This window comes from Oryctolagus cuniculus, chromosome 12 (assembly GCF_051225735.1).
Source record: "Oryctolagus cuniculus isolate XC-2025 breed Fujian yellow rabbit chromosome 12, ASM5122573v1, whole genome shotgun sequence".
In the NCBI taxonomy this organism is placed as follows: domain Eukaryota; kingdom Metazoa; phylum Chordata; class Mammalia; order Lagomorpha; family Leporidae; genus Oryctolagus; species Oryctolagus cuniculus.
Genome location: NC_142878.1, coordinates 67,499,713 through 67,514,332, shown reverse-complemented (window position 1 = coordinate 67,514,332; position 14,620 = coordinate 67,499,713). Strand labels below are relative to the sequence as shown.

Here is a 14,620-nt window from a genome sequence, read left to right as displayed (position 1 = left end):
CCCTGCTGTCAATTTTCCAACTTCCTGCTAATGTGCACCCTGGGAGGCAGGTAATGACTCAAGTGCTTGGATCTCTTTCCCCAAAGTGGGAGAATTGGATTGAGTTCCCTGTTCCTGGCTTTGGACTAGCCCAGGTCTGGCTGTTGCTGACATCTGAGGAGTGAACCAACCAATAGAAGAGGGGGGTGTGTGTGTGTGTCTAAAAAAAGGGGGGGGGGGGTGGCCCTGTGGTGCAGCAGGTTAAAGCCCTGGCCTGAGGTGCTGACATCCCATATGGGAGCCAGTTCAAGACCCAGCTGCTCCACTTCTGATCCAGCTCTCTGTTATGGCCTGGGAAAGCAGTGGAAAATGGCCCAGGTCATTGTGCCCCTGCACCCGTGTGGGAGACCCAGAGGAGGCTCCTGGCTCCTGGCTTCAGATCGGCGCAGCTCTGGCCAGTGTTGCCAATTAGGGAGTGAACCAGAGGATGGAAAACCTCACTCTCTCTCTGCCTCTCCTTCTCTCTCTGTATAACTCTTTCAAATAAATAAATAATTTTTCTTTTAAAAAAAGAGCTCTCCTCGCTCTTGTCTCGCTCTCTCTTCTCTCTCTCATCTTGCTGTCTCTCGCTCACTCTCGGCTCGCTTGCTCTAGTCTCTCTCCTCTTGCTCCCCTCTCTCTTCTCTCCTTGCTAGCTCTTCTCTCTCTCTTCTCTCTTCTCCCGTCTCTCGCCCGCTCTCTCCTTTCTCTCATCTTGCTCTCTCTTGCTCACTCTTGTCTCTCTTCTCTCTGCTCTCTCTCAGCTCCTCCTCTCGCTCTCGTCTTCTCCTCTCTCCTCTCTCTCTCTCTCTTACACTCTGCTCTTGCTCTCTTCTCTCTCGCCCGCTCTCTCCTCTCTCGTCTCGTTCTCCCTTGCTCACTCTCATCTCCCTTCTCTCTGCTTTCACCTCTCCTTTCCTCTCTCTCTCTCTCTCTCTCTCTCTCTCCCTTTTTTCCTTCCTCGCCCTTCCCTCTCTGGTCTGCTGGGTTTTCCCCAAAAAACTCTTTCCCTTAAAAAAAAAAAAAAAAAAAAAAGAAAGAAAAGGGACAGTTTTACCAAATTCACAAAGATTGTATAATACAAAGAATCAATCAATCTTAGGGACAGCAGTTTGGCCTAGCAATTAAACCAGTGGTTCAGACACTCACATCCAAGGTGAGAGGGAGGGACAGAGGGAAAGAGGGAGAGAGGGATGGAGGTGAGGAGAAAGAAGGGCAAAGAAGAGAAGAGAATTCTATTTTAACTGTAATCAACCATCACGAGCGCATGGATTTTAACAAATGTTCTACACAGATGCAGAATGTTGATGGTATGTGTGTATCTATAAGAAGAGGGTATGCAGAACCCTGTACTGTCCTAATTTCACCTTGAACCTGAAACTGCCAGAAAAGTAGTTATTGAAAAAAACTAATCATTGGCCCAGTTACTGAGAAACTTTATATTTGGAACACAAGTCTGAGAATCTTTTTCTTCGGCTATAAATTTTGTGAACTCTAAATTCCAATAAATATTTCCAATGGCAGCTTGGTGTCCAAATTGAAATGCGCAAAAATGTAAAATATATACTATATTTCTGTTTCAACACAAAATATCTCAGTAGCATTCTATATTATTACATGTTAAAATGGCAACATTTTGAACATATTGGTTAAATAAATATCAAAATTTCACCTGTTTTAATGTGGCTGCTATAAAATTTAAAATTATGTAGTTCTCTTTCTGCTTCTATTAGATAGGGCTGCACAGGACACTCATTGCATATTTTCACATCGCCTCTTCAGAAAGGCCTTCTCTGATCATTCCATCTAAAACAGCACCCTCTCCATCAATATTCCTTTATTCTGATTTATTTTTCTCACCACTTATCACCACCTGGCACATAATAAGTATATAAAATAATGTCTCTCACTGTGGCATATAAGTTTCACTAAGGCAGAGATTTTGTCACAGGGACTTTGTTACTCCTCATATTATAATTTTCTATACATAATAACAGTAGTTGAGGCCGGCGCCGTGGCTCAATAGGCTAATCCTCTGCCTGCGGTGCCGGCACACCAGGTTCTAGTCCCAGTCGGAGCGCTGGATTCTGTCCCGGTTGTTCCTCTTCCAGGCCAGCTCTTTGCTGTGGCCCAGGAGTGCAGTGGAGGATGACCCAAGTGCTTGGGCCCTGCACCCCATGGGAGACCAGGGGAAGCACCTGGCTCCTGGCTTCGGATCAGTGTGGTGCGCCGGTGGCCGCAGTGGCCATTGTGGGGTGAACCAACAGCAAAAGGAAGACCTTTCTCTCTGTCTCTCTCTCACTGTCCACTCTGCCTATCCAAAAAAAAAAAAAAAAAGAAAAAAAAGAAAAAAAAAAAAGCAGTAGTTGAAAGAATGATTATTGTTCTTCCATATGGAATCTTGGATTGGAAGTGGGATGGGCAACATCTTAAGGAATGACAATTAATTTTGATGAATGAATCCCAAATCCAAATTTCTAGTGCTCTCAAACTTTCAACCCTGTATTTCTAAATCATTACACAACTTAACATGTATGTTTTCAATTCCCTCTTCAATATGCTACCAAACCCATTCAATCTTTTTTTTTTTTTTTTAATACAAGAGGCTAAGAGAACGCCCCATCTGCTAGTGTATTTCTCAAATGCCTGCAACAGCCAATGTTAGGTCCAGGGCTGGAGCCAGGCACCAGGAACTCAATCCAGGTCTCCCACAGAAACCAAATCATTTGAGCCATGACCAGTTGCTTTCTAGGATCTGTACAGGAAGGAACCTGGAATTGGAAACTGTAGCTGAGACTCAAACCCAGGCACTCCAATATAGGATATGGGCATAACAACCACCAAGCAAAATTCCCATCTCCATCCAATGAATTTTTCATATTAGCTAATGTACTTTGCAATTATAGAATTTCCATCATGTTTATTTCCTTAAAGATGTGTGTATGTATGCATTTGAAAGAGCTACAGGAAGAGGGGGAGAGCCAGAGAGAGAGAGAAAGAGAATCTTCCATCTGCTGGTTCACTCTCCAAAAAGTCACAATAGCAAGGTCTGGGCCAGGAACTCCATTCTTGCCTCCCATATGGGTGGCAGGAGCTTAAGTACTGGGGCCATCATTTGTTGCTTTCCCAGGTGCATCAGCAAGAAACTAGGTAAGAAGCAGAGCAGCTGAGACTCAAACCAGTGCTCCGATACGCATGCCAGCAGTGTAAGTGAACCCCACAGTGCCACAACACTGGTTCCTCTATCACTTTTTAAATTTTATTCTTATCTATTTGAGGCACACAGAGAGATAGAGACAGACAGAGAGAGATTGCCTATTCCTTGATTTATTCCTAAATACCCACAAAGTCAGGGCTGGGCCAGGCTGAAGCCAGAAGTCTGGAACTCAACTTCTGTCTTCCATGTGGGTGGCTGGAATACAAGTACTTGAGCCATCACCTATTGTCAGGCAGGGTGTGCAATAGCAGGGAGCTGGAATCAGAAGTAGAGCCAGAACTCTACCCAGGCACTTCAATACAGGATGTGGGGGCCGGCACTGTGATGCAGCAGGTTAATGCCCTGGCCTGAAGTGCTGGCATCTCATATGGGTGCTGGTTCTAGTCCCAGCTACTCCTCTTCCGATCCAGCTCTCTGCTATGGCCTGGGAAAGCAGTAGAAGATGGCCCAAGTCCTTGGGCCGCTGCACCCACATTGGAGACCCAAAAGAAGCTCCTGGCTCCTGGCTTCGGATTGGTGCAGCTCCGGCTGTTGCGGCCAATTGGGGAGTGAACCATCGGATGGAAGACCTCTCTCTCTCTCTGCCTCTCATCTCTCTGTGTAACTTTCAAGTAAATAAATCTTTAAAAAAAAAAAAAAATACAGGATGTGGAATTCTAAAATTGAACTTTAATTATTACACCAAATACTACCCCTCCACTACATTTTTAATATTTCCATGTCTGTGCTGAAATTCTCTATTTAATCACTAAGAATATATAAATATTTTTTTTACCTATTTGAAAGAGTTACAGAGAGGCAGAGACAAAGAGAGAAAGGTCTTCCATGCACTGGTCCACTCCCCAAATGGCTGCAACGGCCGGAGCTGCACCAATACAAAGCCAGGAGCCAGGAGCTTCCTCTGGGTCTCCTACGTGGGTGTGCCAAGTGTCCACTCATTTAATTATTTGAACATATATTAGCGACATAAACAAGTAAACAAACAATAACAAAGGCCAGGCAGACACTTAATTTGATGGTTAAGCTGCCACCTGGGACACCCACATCTCATATTGGAATGCCTGGATTTGAGTCCCAGCTCCACTTCCAATTCCAGCTTCCTGCTAATGTGTACCCTGGAAGTCAGCAGGTAATGGCATTGAGATCTGAGGTCCTGCCTGACCCAGGCCTGGAGGTTGCTGGCATTTTAGGGGGTGAGGCAGCAAATGGAAGATCTCTGTTGGTCTGTGTGTGTGTGTGTATGTATGTATGCCTTTCAATCTTCTGAATAAAGTAATGTAAATAAATAAAATCAAAATTACAAAATTTTAAAAAGATGTCCACATGTCATACAAGGGCCAGGATTCAATACCCAGCTCTGCTCCGAACTACAGTTTCCTGCTAATGCAGACCCTGGGAAGCAGCAGTGATAACAAGTGATTGGGTTCTTGTTGTTCACATGAGACCTGGATTGGATTTCTGCATCCTGGTTTCAGCCCCAGCTAAGGGCTATTACAGGAATTTAAGGATTCTGATTAGATCAGAGTCTCCTCTATATATCTCTCAAAGTTTTAAAAGACAATAACAAAGGTCATCAATATTTTAAAGTATGAATCACATTTTCTTTGTCAATTAAAAAAATTTTAATTTTTTTTGAAAGGCAGAGAGATAGATTGACAAAGTTCCCATCTGCTGACTCATTCCCCAAAGACCCACATGGCCAGGTCTGGGGTAGGTTGAACCAGGCAGCCAGAATCTCAATCCAGGACTCCAATTCGAGTGGCAAATGACACAATCACTTGAGTCATCACCCACTGCCTCCCAGAGTGCACATAGGCAGGAAGTAGGCATTGGGAGCAGACTGGGGACTCAAATCCAGGCCTTCTGATATGGGAGTTCCAGGTGGCATCTTAACTACAAAGCCAAGTGCAAGCCCTTGTGCTGGCATTGTTTATTGAACAATGGACAGTGTGTCTGGATTCTTTTATCTTCCCTGAAAAATGCTTGATTCTTGTTTTAGCAGGAATTTCAGTTACTGAGTGGTCACCTAAGTTTCTATATAGTTGCTGTTACACTTTGTTAGTTCCTATCTATGGAAAGCCCAAAGAGTTTCAAGTCCTAACTTGGCAGGATTCATCTTTCATACAGGTTCCTCTGCCAGTCTTGTCAGGCCTTGATTTTTAGACTAAGTCTTACTGTAGGACATGGGTTTACTCTTACAGTGCAGCCTTTCTAGTGTTCCAGCTGATGCCACAATTGTTAAGAGCTCTGCTTTCGCAGGCCCAGAAATCCAATGTCCCTTAGTTCTACTTTTGCACCAACACTTCTTGATTTCTGGTATCTGTTGTTTTCAACCCTGTAGCAACTGCTATCAGATGATCTTGCTCAAGGAGGTGGGTAGTGCAGCATAGCCATCAGCCATGGACTTGTGGGGACCCCTACATAGATATCTGGGGCCACCTCTCTGAACAACTCCATCTTTGGTACTGCATCACACAGATTTCAACTGTCCCAGCTGCTCCCCACTGTGATCTCTGACCTGTTAGCTCTGCAGAACCAGTGCACCACAGAAAGTGGGGGCGGGGAGGAAGGCACTGCCTATGCTTCTCTTCTCTCAGAGATTATAGTCTTGTGCTGTCTGAAAGCATTTGCCTAATCTTTCCTAGTTATATAGCTGCTATTAATCTAAGAGGTAGTCAAGTTACTCCATCATAGCCAGAAGCAGAAGTCTTCCCTTTCTTCAGAATTTTTTTTTTTTTTTTTTTTTTTTTTTTTTTTTTTTTTTTTTTAGAAAGAGGAGAGGGACAGCACTTTCATCCTCCGGTTGACTTCTACAAATGCCTGCAAGGCCTGGGGTTGGGTTGGGGCCAGAAACTCAACCCAGGTCTCCCATGTGGATAGCAGGAACTGCTGCTCCCTAGGTTCTTCAAAAGCAGGAAGCCATAATCAGGAGCTGGGGCCAGGAAGTTAACTCAGGTACTCTGATGTGGGATGCAGCCATCTTACTTGGAGTCTTAACTGCCAGGTTAAACAACTGACCCCTAAGATTTTTTGAGAATAAGCAGAAAGGAGCAGCCCCTCTCAGATAGCAAAACTATAAAAATATGGGGGGGGGGCAATGTTGTGGCACAATTAAAGCCATTTCTTGAGATGCTGGCATCCCATATTTGAGTGCCATTGGAATCCCAGCTGCTCTGCTTCCAGTGCACTCCCCCAAATGGCTGCAGCAGCTGGAAGAAGGCCAGGCCAAAGCCAGGAGCCTGGAACTTGATACAGGTCTCGCCCATGGGTGACAAGGGCCCAAGAGCTCAGATCATTTTCTGCTACTTTCTCAGGCACATTAGCAGGGAGCCGATCAGAAATGGAGCAGATGGGATTTGAACTAACATTCATATGAGATGCTGGTGTCACAAGCAGTGGCTTAACCGGTTGAGCGCCAATACCAGCCCCTCAGGCAGAGTTAGTGAGAGAGAGAGACAAAGGTCTTCCTTCCGTTGGTTCACCCCCCAAATGGCCGCTACAGCTGGCATGCTGCGCCGATCTGAAGCCAGGAGCCAGGTGCTTCCTCCTGGTCTCCCATGCGGGTGCAGGGCCCAAGCACTTGGGCCATCCTCCACTGCCTTCCTGGGCCACAGCAGAGAGCTGGATTGGAAGAGGGGCAACTGGAACTAGAACCCGGTGTGCCGGCGCCACAGGCGGAGGATTAGCCAAGTGAGCCGCAGTGCCGGCCTGTTCAGTTTTCTTACATAGATAATAACATTTCCCCTTTTTTCTTGGGAATTGTAGTTGAAGTTTCATCTGGATCCCTTAGGAGTGTAAAAAGGAACTGGACTGGGTTTGATGTGGCCCAATTAGAACTGAATGTTGATGGCCCACATGTGACATTGACTCAATAACCTAGACTTTGGAAAAGTACTAACATCACCCTGTCTCACTGGGTCCTAGAGCCAGAAATGGGGCAGCAGAAGCTTCCAAGTTCAGCCACTATGGAAAGTGACTGCTCCCCTCCTAAGTATGGTTTTTACAGATTCTCTGTCTTCAGACTCTAGCAAATTTGTTGTAAATAGGAAGTAAAAAGGACACACACCTTTAAGATTTTAAACAATAAGGTGACATATTTTAGAAATAATTTTGAATTTATCTTCACTTTTCTCCTAGAATTATCCTTCTGTGTATATTTCATGCTGTGCATTTTTGCACTGAGACAGTGATCTGAACTCACATGACTCTTCCTATCTGGCCCTCTCCATACCTTTCAGTCTCAATTCTTCCCCCTTACTAGTTACACTCCAGCCACCTGACTATGTTTCAGCTGAATGTAACCCTTATTATTTGGAACCCTGAAGACCTTGAAACCTTGGAAATTCGCTTTCTTTTTAATAGCTCCGACTGCCCCCACGAAACGTAAGCTCCCCAAGAACAGCAACCATCTCTTACACACTTATCTCACCACCTAAAACAACATTGGGCACACACACAATGGGCACTCAATATTTGTTGAATAAACTAAGCCTATAGTAAATAGTCCTGATGTAACAATTTCTACTAGCTTAACTTAAGATGAGTACTAAATTTACTCATATTTTAGCAGTTAAAATGTCACTATTTGTATCATGAGTGTAATATGTGTATATGCATCAGAATCAGTGAAACAATGAAACAAGTTTAATTTTTAATTTATTAGAACCCAGTGAGTGATGATTTCCATCAAATTAACACTAATTCAGGGCAAAAATACATTTAAAAAACCTAAATCTTAAGGCAGAAGTAAAACATTATAAAAACAATATGTCTAATACAGACTGTAGAATGTCAGAATTTTAAAAGATTTACATAGTATTTTATAGCACTAAAATGTTAATACAGTCAGAAAGAGTATCAATTGGTCCAAGATTTCTCAGTTTATAAAATGTCTAGGCTGCTAATTGAAGAAATTTTGCTGTGTAAGTAATAGCTACCATACAACCAAGTGATGGTTTTTATGACAAAGGAATTAAGGTAGGTAATTTTCTTTTATAAAGATTTTACAGAATTAAATATCAAGAAGCACTACCAGAAGTATTTTTAGATTCATCTCCCCACATTAATACCCAAAAGGTGTCCATCCCTTCCTTTTAATTACATTTTAAAAATTCCGTGAATCATCATACCTATTCATTGTAAGGCTGACCCTACTGATAACAAAGGCACCAACTGTTTACTTTGATAAGGTGGGAAAAATAGTTTTAGTAAATTAACTGCATCTTTTCCAGGTTATTAAATAATTCCAAAATAATTTTTTACCTCTGTAAGTCTGAATTTTGACTGGAACCTTAGTACTGGGGGTAGAGGGGATACATTTCATGTTGTTTATGTGCAATTAGCAGTCATCCTTCTGAAAAACAGGGTTAACAACCTTAAATTTCTACATATGATTAAAACCTCTTATTTTAGGGAAGTGGGATAAGATTTAAAAATAATTTAAATCAGAGAACACGGATTGCCTAGCTTACACATTCTACTGAATACAGTAAAAAAAAAAAAGACAAATGCATTTAAAATAATTTTGTAAGTCTAGCAAAGATGAGTTTGATGGGTTCTTAACATATTAATTACAAACATTCATTTTTGTTACAAACTTTTAAGCTATTTTAATAAAACAGCTGTGGACCTCACTGTACTTTTATTTATCTGCGCATGAATAAAAACCTGTTAAAATTGCTTATTTAGTACTTCTGAAAAAGTCTAGTCAAATAAGATCACTGAAACTACCAGAAAGTCTTTGAAATACTGATTGCAGATTCAGTCAAAGCAGATTTAGCCCCTCTCAGGATCTGGCATTTCAATCATGAATATCTTCACCAACTTGAACTCTGAAAATATAAAAAATTTTAGCCACTCTTGGCCATAGTGAAGCAGTACTTGTAGTACTTGAAAAAATAAAAACTGAAAATACATGTCAGTCATGCATTCCACAAGTTCAAAAGTAAGTAAGGTATAACTCACAAATATCATTATGTCTTTGCAGGTTACTTCAAACTTCCGTCAGGCCCTAGCTGAAAACATATCTGCCAAAACATATCAGCACTCACATAAGATAAAAGGAGTAGGGAGGGGATTTTGTACATATGCTGCCCAGTGTTGGGTCTGTAGTTTCCCTTTTTTATGTAATTATGCTAGGTATAATTCCTTGAAGATCATGAAGTAGGGGATAGACAGAACATCTATTGGGCCAACAATGTATTAGTGTATAAAAAGTTTTCAGCTGCATAATTATTCTCTGGTTAAGCTATGTGCAACATATAACATGTACAACCATTTTTTCCTGCTTGTCTATTTGTGGAAAGAATTATTAGGCTCAATAAAGTGTGAAATATACATTAGTTTGCTTTAAATGCAAAGATTAACTGTTTTTGGCTCAAAGGTATCATAACCAAAAAGTCTCTGCTTTGATAATACAATAGGAAAATGTTCACATATGTACATGGGTACATTCCTTCATTAAAATTTTCCTTAAATCTATCTCAATGTATCTTTACAACTGATACAACTGATACAACTGATCTTTACAGCAAAAGTAAAAACGATGAAGTAGAAATGATTCCATATTACAGCACTTTAGGTTTTCTGAAGTTTTCCTTTAGGACTCAGAGGACATCATTGAAATGTTGCTTTCCATAATCTCCAGGGTCCATTTGAAGCTCTCGTTCTTCATCATCTGTAAGTGAGATAATTATGTATCAAGAATATTATTTTTTTAAATCACGGCAGAAATGCAATTTTAAAATGTTTCAGTTTTTCTCAGCCTTACTGTAGTTTTCTGCTTGTTATTTTACACCTACTGCAAATAGTATTCTGTTTCTTAGCTGTTTGGCTAAAGAATGACTAAAGATTATTTAATTTTAACAAATCTTTCATACATAGACATACAGGCAGAAGTAGTTAGACACATATAGCTAACAAAACCTTAGGAATCCACAAATATTGAGGAGTTAATCCTTTTGCACAAACATGTTAATTTTATATAGATGAAGATTTAGTCTTTTAAAATAAAGGTTTGGTAAAGATTTTCTGTATACATGTCGAGGCCTTTAAAAACAAGTTTTTCTAATTAAAAAGCAATTCAGGGCCAGCGTTGTGGTACAGCAGATGAAGCCGCTGCCTGCAGTGCTGGCATCGAGACCTGGCTATTCCACTTCCGATCCAGCTCTCTGCTGTAGCCTGGGAAAGCAGAAGATGGCCCAAGTCCTTGGGTCCCTGTACCCACGTGGGAGACCTGGAAGAAGCTCCTGGCTCCTGGCTTTGGATCCGCGCAGCTCCGGCTGTTGCAGCCATCTGAGGAGTGAACCAGCAGATGGAAGACCTCTCTCTCTCTGCCTCTATGTAACTCTGCCTTCCAAATAAATAAATAAATCTTAAAAAAAATAATAATCTATACCGGTAGTGAAAATTAGAAAATAAATTCACTCATAATCCCACTATTTAATATTTTAGTAAAATTTTTGCTTCCTTATAAATGGCTTACCCTTGACTTCTTAAATGAAGTATACTAACCAAAATTTAATCTTTTATTTACCACAAAGAAAAAAATTAGATAATATTGTTAGATTGTAAGATCCTCCAAGCCTCTTTGCATGGCTATATTAAATGACTCCAAATAGTACTTTGGAGTCTGGCTTACTTGGCTATTAATAGGCTTCTCCAATTCCTTCTTTGCTATCAGCTGTCACTTTGCATTGCTGTCAGTTTATCTGCCAGTACTAACCCTTCTTTTCTAATTTCTGATTCAAAGTTCAGGTTTTGAAATGAGAATGCACAAGAGTATTAAAAGTGTTAGAACAATAATTAAAAGTGTTTTAATAAGAGCCTGAGCAGTTCCCTTTTGAATACATAGTTTTTTTATGATATTTTTTGGCTTCTCTGTCAACGTAAAAAATAACTTTTTTTTACTTTTTGGTTCACGGCTGTTACCATCCAACAGCTTAGTTGTTGATACACTGAGGCATTACTACCATAACTGAAAATATGATTTTATATAATTTAAAGAGTTATATATTGGAATTAAAATTTATAATTTCATTGTAGCTTTCTTAAATCTGTTAGGCTAGGTTTGATGAATTTTTTTACTCTAAAATTTTACTCTTTCAAAAATTCCAAACCAACTTTCATATTCCTTTTAATAACTTTCCTGCTAACCTAACGGAAATTCTCATTTAGAATTGTAGGCAACCATTCTGCACCATATATTATTTATTTTAAAATATATTTTATTTCTTTAATTTTTTTGAGAGGAAGACAGAGTGAGAAAGAGTTCATGTGCTTCCATCCTCTGGTTTACTTTCCAAATACCTGCAAGTGTTGGGCAGGCCAAAGCCAAGAGTCAGGAGCCCAATCCAGGTCTCCCACGTGGGTGACAGTAACTCAGTTATCTGGGCCATCACTGCTGCTTCCCAGCATCTGCATTAGTAGGAAGCTGGAGTCCGGAATCAGGGCCCAGTATCAAATCCAGCTACTCAGGCTGTGGGACACAGATATCTTAGCCACTAAGCTAAACACCTGTCCCTGCACCATATTCTTAGCAAACCGAATCTTTACTCACATAATCTGCTATGGATGATAACCCCAAATCCATTATGTGTACAGATTGGAACTAGATCCATATTTACACCTTGTATTTTATAAACACATTAATCAGTTTATCAAAGAATTCTCTGTGCTTCAGAAAAAAAAATAAAAACAACGACCTTATCTTTGATTTTCCAAGGGAATATAACTGCTGGCACCTCTCCAGAAAGCTTTTCTTAGGATCCAAGCTATGGGACCTCATCTTATGGCTACGAACACATCTTTCAGGATTTGAGTAATTAAATTAAAACTTAATCACAATGAGTAATGGAAATTTTTGATAAATTTAACTAGAAAATTATTTGAAAAGAAAAAAAAATGTTGCTAGTTTTTAGAATTTTTAAATAAATAAATTTAAGGAGAAAATAAGAGCAAAGTTCTAGGAACAGAAAAACTCTACAGACTGGTGCTGTGGCACAGTGGGTTATGCTGCCACCTCTGAAATTAGCATTCCATACCAGAGCATCTAGTACAAGTCTCAGATACTCTGCTTCTGATCCAGCTCCCTGCTGATGTACCTGAGAGGGAAGCTTATGATTGCCCAAGTGCTTGGGCCCCTGCCATCCATGTAGAAGACTTGGATGGAGTTCCTGGCTCCTGGATTCTGTCTGGTCCAGCCATGGCTGTGCAACCAACTGGAATATGAGCCAGCAGATGGAATGTATCTTTACCTCTGCCTTCACCTCTATCACTCTGCCTTTCAAATAAATAAAACTTCAATCCTGGCTCAAGTATTTAACAAATCTGATGTAGTTCCTGAACTTCTTTGGAATTTCTCATTATTTTCTCAGTAGAAAAGAGATAGCTGGTTTTCCTTTCTCATAATAAAATTATATATATGAAGGTAGTCTTTACTTGCAAAGTCCTCAATACATGTAAGGAGGCTTTTATGGTTTTATCAATTTGTGAACTTTAATAAAATTTTAATATGGTACCTTAACATTGTTTTTAGAATTTCATAGGACTTTTGGAATACTGCATTGTGCTATCATATACATTAACTTAAGTCCATTTTCAGTGTAGCTATTCTACTCAAAATTCAAATTTCTGCCAATAATCTCTTTGTACTTATCTGTTAAATGTTACCAACCAAATATGATATAAAATAAGATAATCCCCAGATACAATTATATGGACCAGTATTTCATTAATTTTATAAAGCAACAAAATCTGTAAATGGCAAAATGACCATTTAAGGAAATCAAAAAATTTATAAAGACACTCATTGTTAAATAATTCCTATATTCCTTCTGAAGTCAAGAAAAGATGACCTCCATGAATAAACTGTTACCAACAAAGAATTTGTGGCAACAAACCAGTAAGGTCCACTAGAAAATAAAAATCAATCTATAGGCTAAAGTATAACTATCCTCCAAAGTGGATAACCCAGAGAAAAAATTCTAGATTTTCTTTTACATTCTAAAAATTATTTTATTCAACGAACCCTTAAGTGGTACTTACAGTGTTAAAGACCATGTTCAACGTATTGAATAAATATTAAGTCATTTAATCTATACAACAACTGAGGCAGATAACCTTATTTATTCCTATTTATACTTGTGGAAATTAAGGCATAGAAGCTACTTAATTCACAAGCTCATAGAGCTAGTAAGTGATGGAGTTAGGCTTCAAATCTATAGTCTGACTTCAGAACACAGATACTTAAACACTATGCTAAGCTTCCTTCCATAGTTAGTAACATGTATGCATTTCATATTCTATTAAACAAGTTTGGAACTTGCATGGGATGAAAGAGAAGATTAAAAGGAATTTGCAAATGTCAATCTCCTTATTATAATAAAGAATCAGCCAAAAAATACATTACCCATCAGATGTATAGTCTCTCCAGAGTTAATTTTTTTAAAGATTTATTTATTTATTTGAAAGTCAGAGTTACACAGAGAGAGGAGAGGCAGAGAGACAGAGGTTTTCCATCCACTAGTTCACTCCCCAATTGGCCACAATCAGAGCTGCGCTGATCCAAAGCCAGGAGCTAGGAGTTTCCTCCGGGTCTTCCCACACAGATGCAGGGGCCCAAGGACTTGAGACATCTTCCACTGCTTTCTCAGGCCATAGCAGAGAGCTGGGTCGGAAGTGGAGCATCCAGGACTTGAACCGGCACCCATATGGGATGCCAGCCCTGCAGACGGAGGCTTTACTCGCTATGTTACAGTGCCGGCCCAACCCAGAGTTAATGTTTTCAAAATTTTCATGCCAAATGTAAATCAAAAAATATATTACCCATCAAATGTGTAGCCTTCCCAGAGTTAATCTTCTCAAAATTGTTATGTCAAATGTAAATAAACTATTACCTTTAGGATCCCTCAGAAAACCAGGAATAAGAAATATAACTAAACCATGATTGTCAACAGGGGAAAAACAGGTCTCAATTAATTGTACAAGAAAACACTCTTCAAGTTATGTTGACCGCAGTGATCAATATGTTATGAATAGGAACCACCGTGATAAGGCCAGAATCCGTGATAAAGTCAGAATCCTTCAACTCCCTACTGGCAGAGAGGCTGCCAAAGATGCTTTCAAATCTAGAATTTTGAGACAAAGCTAGGGTGTACTTAGGTGAAGCCAGAAGCTTATCCTGCTGCTGGAATCTCTAATCCTAGGGACCTATTCTCCTACTACCAGAAAGAGAAGAGCTCCTACCAGTAGAATCTTAACAGTGCCTCTGAAAGGCATGCTTTATTTTTTTACATCAATGGCTGCAAAGTCGCAATTGTAGGTTTGAGAATAGATGTGTTTCAGGCATCCAGAAATCAGAAATACATTTTCCCAGAATATTTGTGT

At 40.0% G+C, this 14,620-nt stretch overlaps 1 protein-coding gene across 2 annotated transcripts in view; it reads right to left on the bottom strand.

Annotated features, from left to right (window-relative positions):
• Positions 1-7,874: 7,874 nt before the first annotated feature.
• Positions 7,875-14,620, bottom strand: part of GOLM2 (golgi membrane protein 2) — a 116,040-nt gene continuing 109,294 nt past the window's right edge. For both annotated transcript variants that reach the window (XM_002717928.6, XM_002717930.6), the window contains one exon: positions 7,875-9,911. In XM_002717928.6, coding sequence (XP_002717974.3) covers positions 9,841-9,911 — 71 coding nt within the window. In that variant the 3' untranslated portion in view covers positions 7,875-9,840. The remainder of the gene's footprint in view (positions 9,912-14,620) is intronic.